The sequence below is a fragment of the Cololabis saira genome, chromosome 18 (assembly GCF_033807715.1).
Source record: "Cololabis saira isolate AMF1-May2022 chromosome 18, fColSai1.1, whole genome shotgun sequence".
Classification (NCBI taxonomy): domain Eukaryota; kingdom Metazoa; phylum Chordata; class Actinopteri; order Beloniformes; family Belonidae; genus Cololabis; species Cololabis saira.
Window position 1 is genome coordinate 17,342,254 of NC_084604.1, and position 21,417 is coordinate 17,363,670.

The 21,417-nt window shown below is 44.7% G+C and overlaps 1 protein-coding gene across 10 annotated transcripts in view; it reads right to left on the bottom strand.

Annotated features, from left to right (window-relative positions):
- Positions 1-21,417, bottom strand: part of LOC133418480 (neurexin-3b-like) — a 303,186-nt gene that overhangs the window by 38,247 nt on the left and 243,522 nt on the right. For 8 of the 10 annotated variants that reach the window (XR_009770446.1, XR_009770445.1, XM_061707181.1 and 5 more), the window contains 3 exons: positions 17,241-17,412; positions 4,740-4,829; positions 2,933-3,243 (listed from right to left, as the gene is read on the bottom strand). Coding sequence is in view for 8 of the 10 variants with exons in the window: in XM_061707181.1 (XP_061563165.1) it covers positions 2,933-3,243; positions 4,740-4,829; positions 17,241-17,412 (573 nt within the window). In the remaining 2 variants the exon portion in view is untranslated. The remainder of the gene's footprint in view (positions 1-2,932; positions 3,244-4,739; positions 4,830-17,240; positions 17,413-21,417) is intronic. The other 2 variants (XM_061707183.1, XM_061707182.1) reach the window with 1 other exon arrangement.

Genomic DNA, 21,417 nt, shown 5'->3' on the forward strand with positions numbered 1-21,417 from the left:
ATTGATAGTCGTTGACTCGCATTGCATACAAAAAATGTACAAAATAAAAGTATAAAAAAAAATAAAAATGAGTTCCTCAGAAATCAACCGTTAATGGTGCATTTCCCTTTAAATGTTAATGAGCTCTGCTAACCCCGCCCCCTCCCAGAGTTGGGCGGGGTTAGCAGAGGTCCAATCTGGACCGGAGTCACCGGAACGAGATGAGGCCGCCGATGAAGTTCAGTGATTGACCCTTCTGATCAGAATAATAATTCTCCGTTGCTACATCTGGGGTAGAATATCCGGTTGGACAAAACTACATCTCTCTCGCTCACGTCAATGGAAAAAGTGTAGTTTTTACTTGCCTTGTATCGAAATTTAAATCACTGGATTATTTTTTTTACAAGTTCTCTGAGCAATTGTAAAAATGACACCCGCTACCCAGAGAGAATCACAGGAATACATTTCATCCAAAACCAACGGTAAATTACGAAAAATGTTGCAGTTCAACCGTTCCACCGTGCTATCAGCTAAACTAATCAAAAGATCTCTTTTGCCATAAAAACCTCAGTTCTTTAAACTCACTACACAGTACCTGAAGTGTTCCTATTTATTTATTTATTTATTTATTTATTTATTTATTTATATCTAGTTTTGTGGATTTTCTTTGGTACATTAATTAGAAAAAAAGGGATGTAAACCCTGTTTTTACAATGGAAGTGGATGGGAGATGGGCTTGATAAAACGTCAATTAGGGCTTGCACTGGACACTTCTGAATGGTTGGCTAACTTCAGTTCACTTTAATCTTTCTTTTAATGTACTAGTAGGATACAGAGTGAGATATTAACCCTCCGGAGTCCACAGACGTGCCGGCGCATCCAAATCACGTGAAATAGCAGCGAGATGCAGCCTCGCTGAGTCTCCGTTTCAACTCGTCCCGAATGTGCAGTTTTCAAACTATATGCCAGTTTTTAAGCCGTGTTGATAGACCTGGTGAAACCAGAGTTATGATATCTAATGTACGCATGTTTTTACATGTTTGGGGACTGTTTGCAGTAAGATGAAACGGTAAAAACGGGACGTTTTCGGGAAAGTGCTCACAAACAAAAAAAGACATACCGCTCCGAGTTTTCAAAGGCTCAGATGTCAGACGTAAAAGATGACTGTTGTGTTCATCATAACATCAGATAACAGACCTCAATTGCTTGTGACACATTCTGCTCTGGAAACCTAAATGATGGCGGACTGTGTCGATGGCGCACTTGGGGCGGTTCTAAGGTAAGACGGTCTTGCCAACAACTCTCCGGGGAGGGGCTTGTGCAGAACTACATCATTTTGACAGGAATTGCAGAACAGCCTGAGTTCAGAAAGGAGATTTTAAATTGCAAAAACACTTGTTGGATGTTGTTATTAAATGTGTACACACATGGCCAATACACTATTATCTAAAAAAAAAAAAAAAGAATTTGGCATCCATTGACCCCTTTAACATTTCTGAATACAAATGTTAAAAAAACAAAAAACACAATTTGTTGTTTTACTGGGAGATCTGTGCACTGACCTTTTGTTAAGCAGCTATGGACAAATTCTTCTGCATGATCACAAATGAGTGCATTTCCACTCAAGCGAAAGTGACTGGTACTTTTACCGAAAGGCAGGTATTCTAAAATTTAAAAGGTACTGTTTAATTCACAGGTTTAAATTTGTTTTTTCTTTTGCTGGGATTTGTTCTGTCCATTGTGAACGCAGTTATTTCACCCTGATGCAGACCAAAATAACCAGATACACAGGCCTGTAGGGGTCTAAATCTGATCCATATATCTAATGCTTCACAGGGGTCTGGGGTTTAACCCGGTAGGCTGGAAGTGAAACAGGGCCGACATCCTCCTTTAGTCCGTCGACCGTTGAGTCAACCGTTGAGTCTCCAATACAGTGTTGGACCTGGTAGGATCCACTGACTAAGCAAACTAGCATTCCAACGAATTTGAAGGCCATCGTGCACTACTTTCTTGGTTTGCTAATGACCAATGAGTAGAAGAGGAAGATGATGAAAAAGAGAAGAAGAAAAAAAGGCATCCCTGCTACGTCAGTGCACATAGTGGTGGAGATGAATGAGAAGAGATGATTCAAACTCGAAGGGGACGTCAAGAGAGCTGGACAACATCATCTCCTGCCTGCAGCATATCTAGCCAGCTCTGAGTCAACACAACCCCTCACCAAGCAGTTTTCTGAGGCCACTGAAGTATCTAGACAAGGCGGGGACTTTCAGGCCCCATATAAGTAATGGAGACACACGGCGATGGTCCTGGACCCGTTCATAAAAACCATATACGCTATAAACATATATTATACCTAACCAAAACAGGACCAAACGCTTAGAATCACATAATTTGGGGTATTGGTTATGACAAGACTTTAGTTTTTGCATTATTGATGCTGAGATCAATCACATATTGGTTTGGAGTTCTGTGAAGAAAAACCTCAGACTAATGTCATAAGGAGATGCAGCGCCTCATAGAAATCTGGTAATATACACCCGTAATATCAAACCATCGCCAGGACGACGACCAACCCACATGTGCATCGTCAAACAAGGAATACGCCAGTATATTTCACGAGAAAGCTGTAATTATAATTTTGATTCCGATCAGGAAGCAGCGAGGACATTCTCCAGTGATTTGAAGTGACTCATTTTAGGTAAAATGGGTTTTAATCTCTTCAAAAAGACACTGAACAAAGTGGAAAATGCTACAAGTTTACAAACTGATTATAGCGAAGAAACTGAAGACATTAAAAGTTACGGCCGAGGCAGAGGACTGTTGCTCTGGATCATTGTGAGAGTCTAAAGGGAACCCTTTAAGTTACGGGAACGTCTTAACAGCGAACGCTGCCGCGCGATGACTCAACGACACACACGTTTTCAAGCACTTGCACATCTCTCAGCAGCCCTACCTGAACCGTGGGTGGAGAGCGCTGTTTGCGGGTGGTGGTGGTGGACAGGGTGGTGGTTGTCTCGATGAAGGTGGTGGACATCTCCGGCGGCACCGAGGTGGTGGTGCGGGCCGCTCCCCGGCTGGAGGGCACGTCGCCCACCAGCCTCACGCTGCCGTTCACCCGGATGTTGGCGTGGCCCTCGGCGGCCATGTTGAGGACCTTGAGGCCGTTGTAGTAGAGGCCGGACAGCTGGCCCTGGTACGGCCGCTTCCGGTCATTCCCGCCGATGGAGATGGTGGCCTGCGTGTTGAAGATCGTCAGCTGCCGGCCTGGTGCAGGAGGACGGGAAGAGTGGGACAGGGTTCAGGATGCTAATGGAGCAATTATCTCATATTAAAAAAAAGCACAGAAAGCTGTCATAAAACACAAAAAAGCTGACTTGTATCACCTTTAAGAGCCACATTTTCAATGCGAAACACAGTCGTGATAAACATCTATACAAAAGCAAATACTGCTGCTAATACATGTGCATTAATTTACAGAAGAATTAAATTAAAATGATGCAAATCTCTATTCATTAAAGCAGATCACTGCCACATGCACCATTATGCACACTACAGCACACATGGCAAATAGAAACACTACTGAAGTGAGGAAATAAGCTGAAACATTTACTCTCTGGTCAAAACAGTGGCTCTGCACATCAAAATGGCTAATAAATATGTATACAGGAGCTGGTATTATAATTACAGAATGAGCAGTACACAGTAATGTGCTGTGTGAATCTCATTAGGAGAAACCTAAATCACAGTCAAAACGCACTGCTCCTGCTTTAATTATTGGAAGGAAATTACACCCAACTTTCACAAAACAGGAATCATAATTAAAAATCTCATTGGTAAAATTTACGGACAAGTAACACGGCGAGCTTGTTACATTTGGTCGCTACAGAGCATAACAACATTAGGTATGGGATGGCAAGGACGGGGCATTCATATCACACAAAAAAATGAAACAGCATGTGTGGAGTCATGCATGCAACAGTAATGGATCTCTTCAGACCTGCCAGTGTTTATGCGGTTGTTAAAGGGACTTTATAATAGGGTTAAGATGTTTATGTGCCGAAGCTTTTAAAAAGCAGTTTATAATGGTTTTATGCAGAGTGAGAACAGGTATTATTCAACCAAAATAAAGGAAAATAATAATAAGAGGGAGCAGACAGGGTTTCTAACCCCTCCCCCTCATGTTTGATTAGTACAGCTCTGTCAGGGCACACTGCACCGTGACGTCTTGCTGTCATTAAGACTCCAATTATCTCTCCATCACCAAAGAAAAAGGAGGAGAGAAATAAAGAAAAACAGGTTAAAATTGGATTTTCCATGAGAAATACAGCTGCATTAATTACAGCAGACAGAGGCAGCAGCTGTTTGGAAAGTTTTCAGGAGGGGGGTTATGTCTGCTGATTGTTCTCAAACATCTCAAACACAGCTGAGTCGTCGAGCCGAAGGAGTTAAACCTCCACTCAGAACAATCGCTGCACAGATGAGACCTTTTACACGGAAGAGTCAGAGCGCTTCGTACTTTTTTCCAGTCCCTTTAACTGGACAACATGACTCGACAATATAAACATAGATAATTTAAAAAAATAAAATGTGACAATGACAAAAAAGGTCAAAGAAAAATACGAAGGTAAAGGTACGCTTGGTTTAGCATGTTTTTAGGTGGTTTAAGGGGTTCATTCTCGGAGGTTGGGGGGGAGCAAGCCGATGGAATGACAGGAAATTAAAAAAAAGAGAAACATTCGAGAAGTTTAATAAAGATTTACCTTTCTCCTGAAGCCAATCTTCTACTGGCCGGGTATATTTGAACGGGATTTTCTTATTTGCCATTTGATAGCGCTCAATGTCGCTGTTGCCTTTAAAGTTTGAAAGTTTAACAAACAGCTTGAAACAGTCGGCAACGGCAACACACATCACACATTTATACAGTGGTTTATAACGAGGTTTATCTGTGTTTAGAAAGATTTATAAAAGCTTTATGAGGTTGTTTTTTTTCTTCTCACCAAGTAGCGTTACTTTAATTGACTTTTTTTTTTCATAAAGTATCCATGGACTACGAGGAGCCATGAAAAGAATGTCAAAGTGCATTAAAAAAAAAAAAACCTGCAAGAAAAAGTTAAAAACATAGCAAGTAGGTCACAGTCCATTATTACATGAGAAAGATTAAAAGCAGCTCTGAGAAGTGGTTTGGGAGGAATACATGAATTAACTGCCTTTCTCTAAAGAAAATTAGCGGTAATTTATAAGCACTTAGTCTCCCACTGGACACCACCTGCTTTTCCATTTGGAGGGCCGGTAAAAGGCACGCCGCCGTGAGTTATGTGGACAGGAAGACACGGGCAACATTAGAGGAGGAAGTGATCATCTGAAGTACAGCAGATCTACTAGCGGGGAAATCCCACTGTGACACAGATTTAAGGAGGACAACGCATACAAATGAGATCATTACCGACGTAGTGGGTAAAAGATAAAAAATAAATAAAAGCGCTGCACCACAGCCACCACGTTCCCCCTCCTCTGAGACGGTGGCTAAGGGATTCCAGTTATAAAGAGATGATAAACCTCCTCTTACTGGGAGTTCCTATGTAGTGTTGTTTTGTTGTTTGTGGCGTGACACCGTTTCCCACAGCGCCTGCACCAGGCTGCCATGTTCTGTCTGATAACCACGCAGGAAGCCTCAGACGAGGGCTCCAAGAGCCTGACGGCTGCCGAGGATTGAAATGTACGAGTCTGCCTGCAAAAACTTTGTGCTGTGACACAAACAGAGGAGCCCGTGAAGAGTGGTGACTGACAGCGTGATGTCGGTCGGTACCCAGAGAGGCTGTCTGAAACCCAAAAGCAGTGGATGCAGGATGGTTTATGGTAAAATATGAAAGATTAAGATTTCGTAACTGTGCAAATGTGCCTTGTGAGTAAAGTTGCTTTCGTCAAAAAAAGATTCTGACTAAATATCGTCGTCAACAAACCTTTATCACCTGAGGAAAACGAGACGAGACCCAACAAAAATGCTGGTCATGTGACGATAACGATGATTAAATATATAATGCAATATCGTAGAGGAATAAAAACGAGACTAAAATGTAGATTACAAAATAAAAACTAAACTAAAATGTGTCTTCATTTTCGTTGACCAAAACAAGACGAGATGAAATGTTCTACCAAAGATCCTTAATGTCCATGTTTTCAGTAGTTTCCTCTGGTTTAGTTCTGCTGCTGGGTGACGTTAGTCCTCAAACCCAGTCGCGGGGAATCGGATCCAGAAGATGCAGCTGCAGAGTTAGAGGCTGATGCCGTTAACGCAGAGCTCTAGGTTCACGTACATTAAAAACAAAGATACATAGAGAAACGCGGGGATCTGCTCTGGGGCTGGGAGAAGAAGAAACCATCTTTGGATACACTTTCCTACATAGATGCGGAAAAGAAAACCCAATGTGTCGTTGAAAAAGAAAAAGACGGGGAGAAATGCGGAAAAATAAATACAGTATGTTGTAAACTCAAATTTAAGGAGAATGAACGTGACTAAAACTAATAAAAACTAAAATGATAGCTTGACCCAAAGATTAGACTAAAACTAGAATTGAAACAGGCTGACAGAAACAACACTAGTGAGGCTGCTGGGATCGTCTCAGGTGATCGAGCTGCTAAATGCTGTTAACTTTACACCCTCCTTCCTTTGGGGAGCCACCTGAGCGCAGGTGTGACCATGCGGTTTCTGGGTCAGATGCCGGGCTTATCCTCGCAGCCACCCAGGCTGGGGTTCAATTATTGGCCATTCGTTATATTGCACTGTGGAAGGCTGTGAATGCAATCACATAAAACCACACACTTAGTTTCTTCCTGCCTTTCATACTCGGGGAGAAATACGGCCAAGTGCTCCATTTCCACCCAGCTGGGAAGGAGTGCGATTAGGTTTTGCAGAGGGAGCTCTGGGAGCCAGAGGAGCGCGTCTGCGGCGTGCCAGCAGGTTAATCATCGAGGAGCAGGACTCCCTCGCCGCTGCTTTGATCTCAAGCAGGCTTCAGGTGGCGGCCAGATACACTCCGGTCTGGACGAGGGCCACGCCGGGAGGCCCGGCGCTCACGTGTGAAATCAGAGAGGTTGGGATTTTAATGGGGCGGGTTAAGTGTTGGGAAGGGACGGAGGTCGACACAGTCCTCCGTCTCCGTCCCTTGTTGTTGTTTTGGCTGAAGGACCAGGATGTCTGGACCTGAAGAGGCGGCGCGCCTCCAGAGCGCTGCTGATGCCATGGTTTCAGGTATAGCTCTCACATTGTTACAATTGATTAATGAGGTGACAACCCCTCGTAATGAATACAGCACAAGCTAATTGTCCAACTAATGAGAAAAATCTCTATAGTTTGTCAATTTGATATTCAATTTCTGGAGGTGACTCAGGAATGGATCATCACGCCAATGAAAGCGCCATTGTTTAAAATAAAATCAGTGCGCTGTCAAAGTTCTGAAAGCAGGGTGGACAGATAATTCTTCAAAGACCCCCCCCCCCCCTTGGTCTTTCGCTTCGAAGGGGTTAAAGAGGAGAAGAAAGTGGAAGGAGCGCCGCAGTGCTATTATTCTACAGTGATTTGAGTGTTTTTCAAGGTTCATTGAGCGATATTCCATTTATATTCAACGATAGTCAATCCCCTTCACGTCCCGAGCAGACAGGCTAATTTAGATTTTATTGATAAAAGGAAATTTGATCTGACAGTACAGACAGAGCGGCAGGCGAGTCCCACGAGGCCTGTGACCCCGGCGGAGGGATGCTCGCCGGTTAGCGCTGGCCGGTCTGGCGGCCGAAGCGGGTTTGTGTGCAGCCTGACGTCTGAAACTAGGATGGATGCACGTACACCATCAAAATGAGTTAGCAAAATCTAAATTAAGTTAAAAAATAGACTTCTTGTAGTAACTCAGGGAAAAAGTGGCCGTGGTGGAACTGACCACCAAGGCTTGCTGGTTGGGTCTGGCCGAGATCACGCACCTGGTCGGCTCAAAGCCAGTCTTCTAAACCTGGAGATGACATCATGGTGGGGTTGTCCAGTTCTTTTTGTACATTTTGTGGCTATTATTAATGAAACTGAGCTGTTTGCAGGTTCCTTCACCTCCACTCATGAACCAAGATCATAAAACCCATCAAGGCCGGCTGCATATAAAACCCTTCATCATTCTCACAATAAACACTTTTCTAATAAATAAATGCATGTGGAAAAGATTAATGGAAAACTTGACGCTGTTCTGCACCCACATCCGTGTGTGGCTGGATGTTAATCTTTTTGATCCAAAAATACGCAAGAATTTGGTTCACATACCATGTGGCTTCTCTACCTTTCAAAACAATGTGTAACCCCCCCCCCCCCCCATTGGTGGCAGGCCTTCAGTCACCCCAAACACTGGCATGGCAACAGTCGTGTGCTGGTCCGTGTGGTTGCCAGTGCTCCATCACAGGGGCTGAGGGCGCAATCAGAACTAGGAAAATGGCTACCGCGACGGGCTCATGGCGTTTCCTCCGTTCAGGAGGAGATGAGTGCATTTGATATACGGTGGTTCTGTCCAAAAACCATCAGTCCACGGCTCAAATCCACAGCCAGTCGCTGCAGCTGCCGGTTATGAATATCCTGCACCACCACGTCTGTGCAATCTGCACCTGACTTTCATATCTGCTTCTCCTCCTCTGCCTTGCACAGCTCTCTTCTTTTCTCTTTCCTTTCACCTCGCCATCATTACAGCGATACTCAGCTCCATTTGCCCCCCCCATCCCTTTCTCCGTCTCAGCAATCACGGCACTCTTCTTGGGTGATTCGGGCCTCTTCAGCTGCAGCCACAATCCAGGTATCATTTATCTACTTTTCGCACGTTCTCCATTTCATTTCTCTTCTTCTCTACCCGTCTATCAGTGTGTTCGTCTGCTCGTTCTGTTCTCTGTCAACTTATTTCTGCCTTCTACTCCATTAAAAGGCGTATTCTCTGGCTAGGAGCAGCCACATCCCTCCGTGCTCCCGCAGACGTCAGGCAGAGCCGGGGAGTGAATTCATCATTTATCAGGTGGCTCTGAAATTTATAGCGTTGAAAGTAAAGCTTTCGTCAACGAAAATTATGACTAAATATCTTCCTCAACGAATCTTTATCGGCTGAGGAAAACGAGACGCAAAAAAAGGCTGGTCATGTGACGATTACGATAATTAAATATATAATGCAATGTCGTAGACGGATTAAAACTAGACTAAAATGTAGATTACAAAATAAAAACTCTGCTAAAATGTGTCTTCATTTTTGTTGACCAAAAAGAGACGAGACGAAATGTTCTAGTACCAAAGATCCTAATGTCCATGTTTTCAGTAGTTTCCTCTGGTTTAGTTCTGCTGGGTGACGTAAGTCGTCAATCCCAGTCACTGCAGCGGGGAATCAGATCCAGAAGATGCAGCTGCAGAGTTAGAGGCTGATGCCGTTAACAAAGAGCTCTAGGTTCACATACATTAAAAACAAAGTTACATAAAAAAACGCGGGGATGTTCTCTGGGGCTGGAGAAGAAGAAGATCCATCTTTGGATACATTTTCCTACATAGACTTGGAAAAGAAAAACCCAATGTGTCGTCGTAAAAGAAAAAGATGGGGAGAAATGCGGAAAAATAAATGTTGTAAACTCAAATTCGAGTCTTCTGTATCTGGAATGAATGTATTCTTGAGTCTATAAGGTAACAATAATATAATAATAAGATAACCTTGTTTGAATTTTAAAATGGGTTTGGCTAAATACAATCTTTGACTAAAATAAGACTAAAATGCTCAGACTTAGTTGACTGAAACTGAAACTGAACGTGACTTAATTCCAATAAAAACTAAAATGATAGCTTGACCCAAAGACTAGACTAAAACTAAAATTGAAAGAGGCTGCCAACAACAACACTAGTTGAAAGGATGAATTAGTGTAGCGTATTCTGAGTTCTGAGGGTAAGGGAGTTGGTGTTTCAGATAAGGACTAACCCAGTTCAGCTCGGGGACGTACGGGAATTGTTTTGTCTGCGCTTGAAGATGAATTATCAGATTTTAAAGCAACACGTTTCAGGTGGGTTTGAATGCATGTGGGTTGAACACGAGCGTGTTTCTCCACCATGGCCGACCCTCTTGAAACCAGAACACGCGCGCACACACACACAGGCGCACGTTCCCCTCAGGCCCCAGCAGAGTAGTTAGGCTAATGGTCATTCATCTGAGACGACGTCTGAACCCCGGCCAGCTCGAGGCGAAGGGTGACGCACAGTTTCTGCATGGCTCGGCTTTGCAGCTCTTTGATTCAAAGATTCAGACTCACGCAAAAAAGAAAACAAAAAAACCCACAAACACACAAAAAAAAGCATGTAATCAAAGAGTACAGGGACTCAGTGTTATATAAGGAAATTGGAGCCTTCTCACTAAGACAAAGGCAAAGCCCTGCAGTAATGTGGGCTGTCACACAAGTACAGGGGGCCGTAGGAGAGATGCAAAGCTGCGATGAGCAACAACCGATGAGAGGAAGAGGAGGAGAAACGCAGATAAGAAGGAATTTCAGGACAGAAAAAGAATGGGAGAGCACCGTTAGAGGGGGGTGTTAATTAGAGAAAGGAAGTGACAAAGCAGTCAACACACATATATCCCCCCACAAGCTGCTCCAGCCTGATGGGAGGGCTTCTGTTCAGGATCGGTGGGGAATGTTGCCGTATAGAGGAACGTTGAAGGGTTTTTCCTTACATGAACACAGCAACGCGCTCCAGTTTTAGGTCATAAACTTGCTTCGTGAAAATCACCCCACATACGAATAATTGATATCTGGAGGGCTCAGAGGGCTCGACACGGAGAGATAACTTAATCTCTCGTCATCTGTTCTGTTTTCCAGCGTCTTCAGTCTTCTGCACCCTGAACTGTCAGGAGTGGAGACAAAACAGGACGCCTCTTCCTTATTTTAGGTTTATTCTTCTTCTCTTTATGTAAGCCGAGGTACAGCTCAACTGCAATGGAGTTGGACCGTGCAACAAAGTAGTATTTGGACAAACTGATCATGTATTGGTTGAACACGTTTCCAGGTTCCATCGGAGTCGTTCAGATTTACAGACCCAAACTTTATCAACCCTTGGCTTCACATAAAAAAAATCTATCTATCTATCTATCTATCTATCTATCTATCTATCTATCTATCTATCTATCTATCTATCTATCTATCTATCTATCTATCTATCTATCTATCTATCTATCTATCTATCTATCTATCTATCTATCTATCTATCTATCTATCTGAGCCTGGTATCTGACTCCGCCCCCTGTTTTGCTCCTATAAGCTTATAAGCAAAAAGACTCTCCTTCATTAAACATCTGGGCATTTTCACAGCTGATCGATCGCAGCTTCCTTAGCGCCTCTACGAGATTACTTCCGACATATTTATTAACTGCTGCAGTCTGCAGTACTTGCATCCAAAACTGAATCAACCAGCTTGTGTCCTTTTGAACAGCATTTCTTTATGCTGATGTCTTAGTGAGGAATGCAAAAGCGTTAGATCTTAATTCTAGTACCAGCCACGAGCTTATCGCAGCCTCACAAACGGATCTGTGCGTCTGTGCTGCCTCAGGATTTCTGCAGAAGAGCCAGTCATGCAGCTTCTTAAGGTTCGCCAAATATAATCACATTTTTTGGATGTGGGACTTTTCTTCCCCCCAAACACAACTACAAACTGGAACATCCTTTTCTGTAACTGTGTGACGTTAGACTTGAACCGGGGACTGATTAGAAGACTCTTTTTATGAGCTAAGTTTTCCACTCAGCACTGGGACTAGTTTGTCCTCGTCAGATACTGCTGCGGAGAAACCTTAATGACTTCATTCTGTTTTCTTTTCTACAGAATTTAAGACTAGAAAAATACAATTTTAGTTTAATAAAAATCTGTAGTTTATATTTTCATTTCAGTGAACAGGACTATTTTTCACTGTTAGTTTCGGTTTTAGTCTTCGTTAATTATAATAAGTGTGCTGTCGGGGACCTGCGTCAACTCCTCCCGAGTGTTTACTCACATTTCACCAAATATAAGTTATGCAGTTACTCATTTACTGAGCGTGATGTTATAATTGCTCAATATGAGTGGAAAGTTGTAATTAACCACAAAAAGAACAAAGTTACTGAAGAACAGAATTGTTTGCTCTGTATTTGAAAAGCTCATAAAAGGTGTAAAACCCCTCCTCCTCCCAAAGAAACAACTCAATACTTTGATGGGTCAACTTTTCAAAGCCCACAATTAAGAGGAGCAATCATGATGAGGAAAACACCTTCATCCTCACGGTCCCCCTCCCTTCAAGGGGCCGAGGGAGTCGGGTCTGGTGACGGTTATTTAGGAGCCACAGAGTCTCCAGGCTGCCATTGGCCTCAAGTTAAACTAAGGCGATGTCAGAAAACAGCCGACGGACCACTAACATGTTTTACTATTTTACATTACTAACAAGATGACTATGTCTTCAACAGAGAAGCAGGGTAGAAAAAATAAATACAATTCAATCACTGTTAAATTACTATCAGTGAATGTCCCACAAATGACCAGTGCAGGCATGAGAAAGAAATTACTTTGCATTTGATCCATTGATCCAACTTAATTTCAAGACAGTGTCCTAAGAAAAAGGACTAAACTTTAAATGGATGTTTAAGATAAATATTGGGGTGAAAAAGTAGAGTTTAGATGTGATTTACAAACGTAAAAGCCAATGTTTGACTTAATTGTGACAATGGTAAATGTTGAGTCTCTATTCTCCATTAAAGACGGAGAATAGTTGAATCATAACAAGAGTGAAACATAAGGCGCGTGACGTTTGCCTGATTAACATTTGGATCTTGGACACGCATAGCTGTCAACGCGTGTGACGGGGATGTCGTTTCCATGTATGAGACGGCGGTTTCTTGCTCTCTTTTGCAGCATTTCTGTGGCTGAAATGCGGTTATGAAACCCGTCTTACATCATCTGCTCCACGAAAAAAAGGCAAAAGGCAGCCAGCGGCAAAAGAAAGCCAGAGACAGAAAAGATTAGCGTCACCTGCGCCGGCTGGGAACCCGACCGCAGCAGCGCGACGGGCCACGCCGGGAGAGGACTGCTGCCCCGTCGGTGAGGCGAAGGAGGGCAGCTCACTCGTGTTTTGCTCTTTGCCATCAACAGTCATTGGCGTCGTTGCATTTTTCATGAGCGCGGCTGCACCTCCTGTTCTCAGATTTCAGTTCGTGCCACATCTAGTAGCGGTGCACGACTCTGCCCCCAGCGCGGCTCATCTGAGCTGCTTCTCCTTCTGCCTAATTATGTCTCACAATTTTAGTGATCAATGGAGAGGATATTATCTGGCGTAATCCCGGCGTTTTTGGCTCAACTACCACTATATGTGTTTGTTTCCCATGTGTGTCTCTGCTCCGGGTGATTAAGTGAAATTGGATCGAGGGAAACAATGTGTTTCTCCCAAAAGCAGGTTCACCTGGAGACACGGTTTTCAAACTTGAGGAGAGCTAGTCTAATTTAAAAGACTATTAAGTAGAAGCAGAAGGGGGTTATTGTCCTTTCCTCCCCCCTCACAAATGAGGAGAGGGCGCGAGCATTTGATGAACCCATCTGTATTCAGCTGCTGTGCTGCGTCTGCTGACCTGGGAGCGAGAGATACAGTCAGGCAGCAGCTTTATCTGGCCAGCAGGCCACCCCTGGTTCCCGCCTCTAACCTCTCCCCGCTTCCCCGCCGACCCCAATGCCCCTCGCCGCCTTTGAAACCCTTCCTTGGAATGAACTGGCCTGATGTTGCAAAGTTAATGCCTCCTGCAAGACAAAAGGATTCGAGCCCAGGCGGCCCCTCTCCAGGTGTGATAAGCGTGCAAAGACAGAAGCATTTTTGAGGCATGGTTTTGCCGAGCAGATCAGTAATAGCTATTGTCGTGGGTTATTTCGTTGCCAGTCAGGTAATTTACTAGTTTTTTTCCCTCTCAAGAAAAGTACAGACTGTATGAGAAGAACTGTCCAAATATCCTGCGACGCCACCAATGTTTTCTGACGACTGTTTTTGAAGCCTCTTTTGCATCCTTCAGCATCGGACGATGTTAGTAAGAACTAAGGCCACCCAAACAAAACAACAACCTTAGTTTAGTTACCACAAAGTGACCACTTTAGTTTAGTTGGCCAGCTTATAACCTATGATGCTGACTAATGTTACTCAACATTCATTTAGATCGAATCTGAATGGCCTCATTTTAGACTTTGCTCTGGAAAACCTCCAGCAGTGTTGACTAGGGCTGAACGATTTTTGAAAATAATCTAATTGCGATTTTTTTCCTCAATATTGCGATTGCGATTTAATATGCGATTATTTTTTTCAAGGTCCTGTTCTCATGTATTTTTCAACTACACAAGCAATAAATCAGTCTGTTTTACAATAAACATTGCCAGATTTATTTAAAGCACAGATTACAATAATAAAGAAAACAAATCTGTGCCTTTACCTCTTTAACACGTCTACACATGGGTCGTTCTCTCTGAACCCAATCACACGACACCAAACCGGGTTAAACTTTAGGCAAAACGAGGCGTAGTTTGATAGCAAAAAACACAGAAAAACTCCCACAGGAAACAAAAAACCTTCCTCACAGGCAGTACTCGAGTTGTAAAAAAAAATATCAGGGGGGATGGTGGATTTTATCATATGGGGACAGATAATTTGTGCTGATTACAAATAATAAAATGTATAACAAATAATAGCACTGACCAAAACAGCTGCAGAAATACTGCAGGAATGACAGTTAAATGCAGCCTTCTGTAAGCTTTAAATATCCACTGGGCTTACATCAAATACATCAAAACACAACAATAAAAAACAGTTTTTTGAACTTATCAATATGACTCTGTCCTTCACAGGATAAGTAAAATGGATCACTGCAAAAACTCAAAATATTAACAAGAATATTTGTCTTATTTCTAGTTAAAATGTCTCATTTTAGTAAAAAAAAAATCTCATTACACTTAAAGCAAGACTCATCACTGGAAAAAACAAAAAATGTCACCTGTTTCAAGTAGATTTTCACTTGAAATAAGTAGAAAAATCTGCCAGGGGAACAAGATTTTTTTGCTTGTAATAAGAAGATCTCGTTCCACTGGCAGATTTTTCTACTTATTTCAAGTGAAAATTTACTTGAAACAGGTGAAAATTGTCAAATAAGTTATTTTTCTGATGTTATTTTTCTGGTGATGACTCTAAATGTTGAAATAGCAGTAAAACCACATTCATTGATGAAATGACATAAGGGATGGAAAGGGGGGATGACAGTTTTACAGCGGGGATGATTTGGACTGTTTTTATTTCAGGAGGGGATGATTTTGACCGTTTTTTATTTCATCCCCCCTCACCTCGAGTAGGCTACTGCTCACAGGGAACTCAGAACGTCTTCATAAATAACTCAAAAATCACAGAGAGAAAAAAAACCACCAGCAAACTAACAAACAAACCAATAAAGCCCACAGAGTTAACAAAACGAACCAGCAACTCGCAGCCGCTCTGTAACTTCTCCGGAGAGCTGACGGGCTGCAGGTGGTTTAAGGCTGATTTATGGTTCAGCGTTACACCAACGCAGAACCTACGCCGTATGGTACGCGGTACGCACAACGTACGGTGCGCGTCGCCGCGTAACCTACGGCGTAAGCTCTGCGTCGATTTAACGCGGAACCATAAATCCGGCTTCACAGCGCGACTGCCCGGCCGGCTCGTGCTCGGCGCTGCGCACAGCGCCTCGCCACGCCGACTCCGCGCTCATATATTTAATACATTTATAAAGCCCATATATTTATAAAGCCCTGCCTGGCCGAGCCCTAACACTGAGGCCATGGTAGATACAGTACGTTACAGGCGGACACACGGCACTGTTGACTTTTTTTCCCTGCCGGCAACGTGACCAGATCACGTGACTGGTCAAATCGCAGCCTTTGCGGTTAGAAAATCTCGTTTTATCACATCGCGATATTATCGCAAATGCAATTAATCGTTCAGCCCTAGTGTTGACCCATAGTTGATCTACCGGCCGCTCGCTGGCTTAGGCCAGTCACTATCACCTCTGAGTGAGAAGTCTACCAGCTTGAGCAGGTCAAGGCGGAGCTCTGCTCGCTCTAGTACTTCTTTTGAAGGTCATTGGCTAGTTCGTCTCTTTGATTGGGTCCCGAAGCCTGAGGACATCTGAGGTGATGGTTGTGCAGCTAAGTGGTGGAAGCTGATGATCTATAGGTGACACCAGCTGGTTAGTCCGGGCTACCAGCCAAACAGGAGCGTTAAACAGTGGGTTTACGCTGCGCTGTTAAGGCTGAAATATGCTTCTGCGTCACACCAACGCAGAGCACACGCCGCAGCCGTGACGCCGTGCTGAACCCTTCTGACTTCTCCGTCTCTCCGTTTGGTCGTGGTGCAGTACCCCCCGCGGCCACTAGTTAGCGATCTTTTTCTGAATGGTTTGTCCGACTTTTTCCGGTCACAGTAAATCAAAGAGATAAGGACAACTATTGTGCAAAAAACAAAAACAAAAAAAATCACATATAAACGAAGAAAAGAGCCCTGGAAGTTCACTACTGATTCAAACCGGAAACCGGAAATGCTTCGCTTTCAAACGAACCAATCACAGCCCTCTCTGTCTGCGTGTGGTCTGCGTCTCCTCGACGCGAGGTTACAATTTTCGGGACGTCAGAGACGGCGCAGGTGACGGCGTGTCCTCTGCGTCGATCCAAACCACACGCCGTAGGCACGGCGCCATTTTGACGCAGAAGCATAATTCAGCCTTTAAAGTTCGCTTCAGAACCCGTCCAGGCCAGAACACCACCAGTCACAGCGGTCTCTTAGTACAGATGACACTACAAGCCATATTATCTTTAAAATAAAAATGTTCTAGACTCCAATATGTTTTTAGTCACAGCTCAATAGTCTAGTTAAGACAGCGCTCAAAGCTAAGCAGCTAAAGTGATGACAGATAGCCGGTGTAGCCAGCCATCATTTGCATTTGCATCTATGGACACGAAAAACGTTTCTCAAATCGGGATGTAAATCTGTTCATTTCTGCTGCAAACACGGGGATCAGCTTGCATGTCGGGCCAGACCCTAGTGGCCAGTCAAGGAACTGCAATTTTATTTTTCTGCATTAACCGGATGCTGCCCCCTTGGTGTAAACAGATGGTGTCCAGTGGTTCTGAAACGTAATAACTCCCCTCTTACGTTCCTACAGAGAAGTGACGTGCCCCAGGACCCCGGCGGGAACGTTACCTGTGGGAAAGTGCTCATTGATCGGCCAGTTGTCCACCTGCAAGGTGGCATTACCCCCGTTCCTGGTGAACCTGACCAGATGGTACTTGCCATCATTCACTGGCGTGGTCGTCTCCTTGACGCTGATGTCTACCGTCCCGATGTTGAACGTCACGCCCACTTTGCCTTGTTCCTGGAAAACGCAGACAGACGAAGAGAAAGGAGAGAGGTGGTGGTGAAACGCTGCATTTCTACCAAACGTGTAAATCCAAGTCAAATACAGTGACTGCAACCTCCTCATGTAGCCAAGTCCCATCAAACATGTCTCTGTGGTCAAAGGTGAATCAGTATCAACATTTAGATTCCACCTACATGCACCGCAGCGCCGTTATAAATTAATTAGACAATAAAGCAAATGTAAAAAGTTCCACAAAGCGACTTGGATGAATGCCCTCGGCTGTTGCTAATGGTGAACTAGTCAGAAAACCTGAGGACGCTTGAGCGCCGCGCTTCATTATGCAACTGTAATGTGATGAAAATAGGCTGCCAGCGGAGACTGTAATGATGAGTAATGCTCCCCGCAGCTCGTCACCGCGACGCTGGCAGCACGGACACCTTTTCTATAGCGGCCCTTTAAAAACTGCATGAACGCCATATGTTTTGCTCTGCTCCTGATGGTAAACTATCACTTTCAGACCGCTCTCCCTGCGACCCTGCTAATTTTCACGGGCTGCCAGCGTGCTTTATTGTGACAGCTTCGGTATTCACGAGCTTGTAGGCGTTACAAGCCGGGGCCTGGGAGTGGAGACGGGGCCTGAGTGAGCGGCGATGAGGAAGAGCTGCGTTTTATGTGTCATTTGTTTTAATCCCCCATAGGGAATCTCTCAGTGTAATTACTTTCTTTAGAAGCCCAGAGCAGAGCCACCATTCCTCATAACAAAACCAAAGCATGAATACATAGCGAGAGCGTAACAACTTACAGAATACGACACATCACTTAAACTCGCTGACCTCGATTAAACATCACAATCTCTGCATCACTTAAAGAAATGTTTAATGTGGCCAGCTTGTACTTAACACACTTCCTCTTCCAGCTTTCTCTTATAAACTAAATATGAGCAGCATATTATAACAGAACAAAATGTTGTTCATATACTGAGACTTTGTTTACAGGAGTACAGAGAGACCGTCTCACACTTTTCCTCTCGGCGTGTTTCTGCTGAGCTGGTTTACTCGGCCGTTCTGCTGCATTCATGACCAACAAAAAGAAATCAAACCCAGAGATCAATATGCAACAACTATTAACCTCTAAATCCAGTCTGCTGCTGCACTTTTTGCAGGAAGTGGAACACCTTGGAAAAGTCTGGAAGAAAGATCACCCCCCCCCGCCTAAAATCCATCCATTATCTATGACTGTTTCTGCGTGTTCGGGGTCTTGGGGGGTCCGCTGGAGCCGATCTCAGCGCTCCTGGTTTCAAAATTATAAAGTAAAGGTTCAGTCTTGCAGTGACTGTGCATTCCTTAGTGGTCTAAACACCGGTGCCGTTCTCTGACTCAGTCATATTTACTGTTAAACCATCCCTCGTCTACTTACTGAGGAGATATGGAACGGCATCACAACGAGACCGTAGATGCGAGGACCGACAAAGCCCCTGTGTAACCATCTCAGCTAATGATGGGAAAAGAATGTCGCCTAAGACACGAGAAAGCCATCTCCTGAAAGCTGCAGCTCGGAGCGCACGGAGACGGAGTCAGACGAGCCAAATATCTGAATGTGCACTTAACGTCTCCATCAAAGAGGCCGCAAATGGGCTCTTAATATAAGTAGCTGTCGTTGCAACTCAGAGCAGCACACAGATGCTTACAGTGGAAGGGTGGAGACGCATGCACGCATGCACACATGTGCATGTCCATATCCGAGCCTTTACATGTTGATGATTTAAGATGACAAGCTGATGTGTGGTTTGTGTGCTGGACCGTGCAAATGCTCAGCATCCTGGCCTTCCTGGCCGGCGATGAGACCTTTTCCTGGTAGAAAACGGCCGGCGTGCACACAAAGCACAGAAGTACACACTTGTGCGTCCACTGTGACCTTCAGAGACTCTGGAAGCCGGCGCTCCCTTGTGCAGCGCATCAAAGCCACATCACTGACCCGCTAATGCCGACACACAGACAGTCCGGCGTCGGCCCCCAGTCTGACACAAAAACAACAAAACTCACGACTGTGCAGCTTTGCAGCAGCTGTCGAACGCCTCTGGGCAAAAAAGAAATTAATAAAGGAAACTGGGTGTTGGTGCCCCCACCCTCTGTTTTTGTCATCTGCATTACCAGTGTTGTCCAGCCACCCTCCCGTCTCTGCCACCGCCACACACCTGGGCCGCCCGCCCCGGCACTGCAGCACCGCTTGAGTGACAGATCCAATTACGTTTTTTATTGGCCTGTCGCTCGCCGGGTGGAAAGGCACTTCATTGTCTCCTGAGCAAAAGAGGGAAATGGCTATTGTTCTCCTAGTGGGGAGGATGATGGTCACCGTTAGAGCTGTAAACAAATGATGCACGCACTATTGTGTGCACCGAAACGTACGCGTCGGACACCGGAGACGGCCGCAAAGTCAAACGAAACACAGACGCGTTAAAACATCAAAGCAGCTGAACCCTCTGACTTTTAATAGCAAAACGCCTCAGACATGAAATTACAGTCTCTTAACCAGTATGATGTGCTGAAGCCCCGTCGTGGGGTCTTCAACGCCCCTGGACTGATGTTTACTGCCAATCACACACACAACTAAGACTGATGAATGTAATTCCCTCCCTCCCTCTTCCTCCCCGTGGTCAGGTCAGCCACAATCTTATTCAGGGCCGATCAATGGCTCCGACACGTCGGGCCCCCCAGGCGGCGTGGGGAGAGACAGAATCAGTCAGAGCAGCATCACAGCCCCTCGGCGGACAGCCGCCGTACACACCAAAGACCCCGCCCCCAGCCGGCTGAATGGTCATCCTGTTCAGCCACCGGCCCCAAATACACCTGACGGCCGTGTTATGAAGGCGAGATGGGTGGAATAAGCGTGTTTAGCTCCGTCAGGGGGAGAAACAGCTGAGAAATGTACATATCGTACATTTAAAATGCAATAGATTAGCACTTTAAGGTCAGACAATGTTATTAAAGTGGGAGTTTGCCTGCCCCCCCCACAAAAAGGTATTGCATTACAATCAAACCTTGGTTGAAATCTGGCACCGCCACAGAGTAGTTGTAGTAGGACGACTCCAGTGAATCTATATTAAGACTCAGGTGGGAGACCGGAGGATCTGGTCTCCCAGGGCGGGAGTTTGGGTAACATATCCCGCCTTTAATCTGACATTAGTGCTCAAGTTAGCGTCTGTGGTCAGGGGTCATCAAAACCATCAAAACCAAATCACAGACGCAGAATCGATAGACTGCAGAAGCCGTGCGGATGTGGCGAGACGCGCTGGATTGACGCACCTGGCCTTCGCGGTGCCGGAGCCGTTCATCCCGAGTAATCGACAGAGATAACTCAAAGATGTCAGAGTGATTTGTAGCCGTCTGTCGTCTTGTGCATCGAGCTCTGTAGGCAGGAATTTGCTATATGGTGGGATGTGGGAGGATCCTGAGGGGCGTTTGTGCGTGCGCTGGCCTTTAGTGCCCGTCATTTCTTCATGCACATGATGTACTGACGAGTCGGCGGGCCTTGGGCTCGGCAAGCCCCCGACATGTTTGTTACGGTCTTGAAAATGCTGTTCGAATTGAAAGCTACAATTACACGCAGCGTTTCCAACCATGGACTGAATGACTGTAACGCAAATGCAGGTCAATGCAGGTGGAACGAGTGTGAAGAACATCACCATGGTAACGCCTGAAAAAACAAACGATAAAGCATATCACTTCAGAAGATAGGAAAACCATGTTGATCTCTGCAACAGAGCCCGAGCCGAGGAGGATGGGAGTGGATTGGTGTCATCGCTGTCTCCTTGTTCATCTGTTTGCCTCTCAGCAATAAAACAAAACAAAACAAAACAACTCAGATTTATTTCATGGAAAATGCTGGAGAGGTAGAGCGCAGGTAAAGTGTCAGAACAAATGTGAAAGGACAGTGACTGAGAATGTTTCTCAGAGAGCTCCGGTTACGATCTTGTTTAAACCTGTTAAAGTAAGAAACGTAGCATGAACGAGATTTACAAGA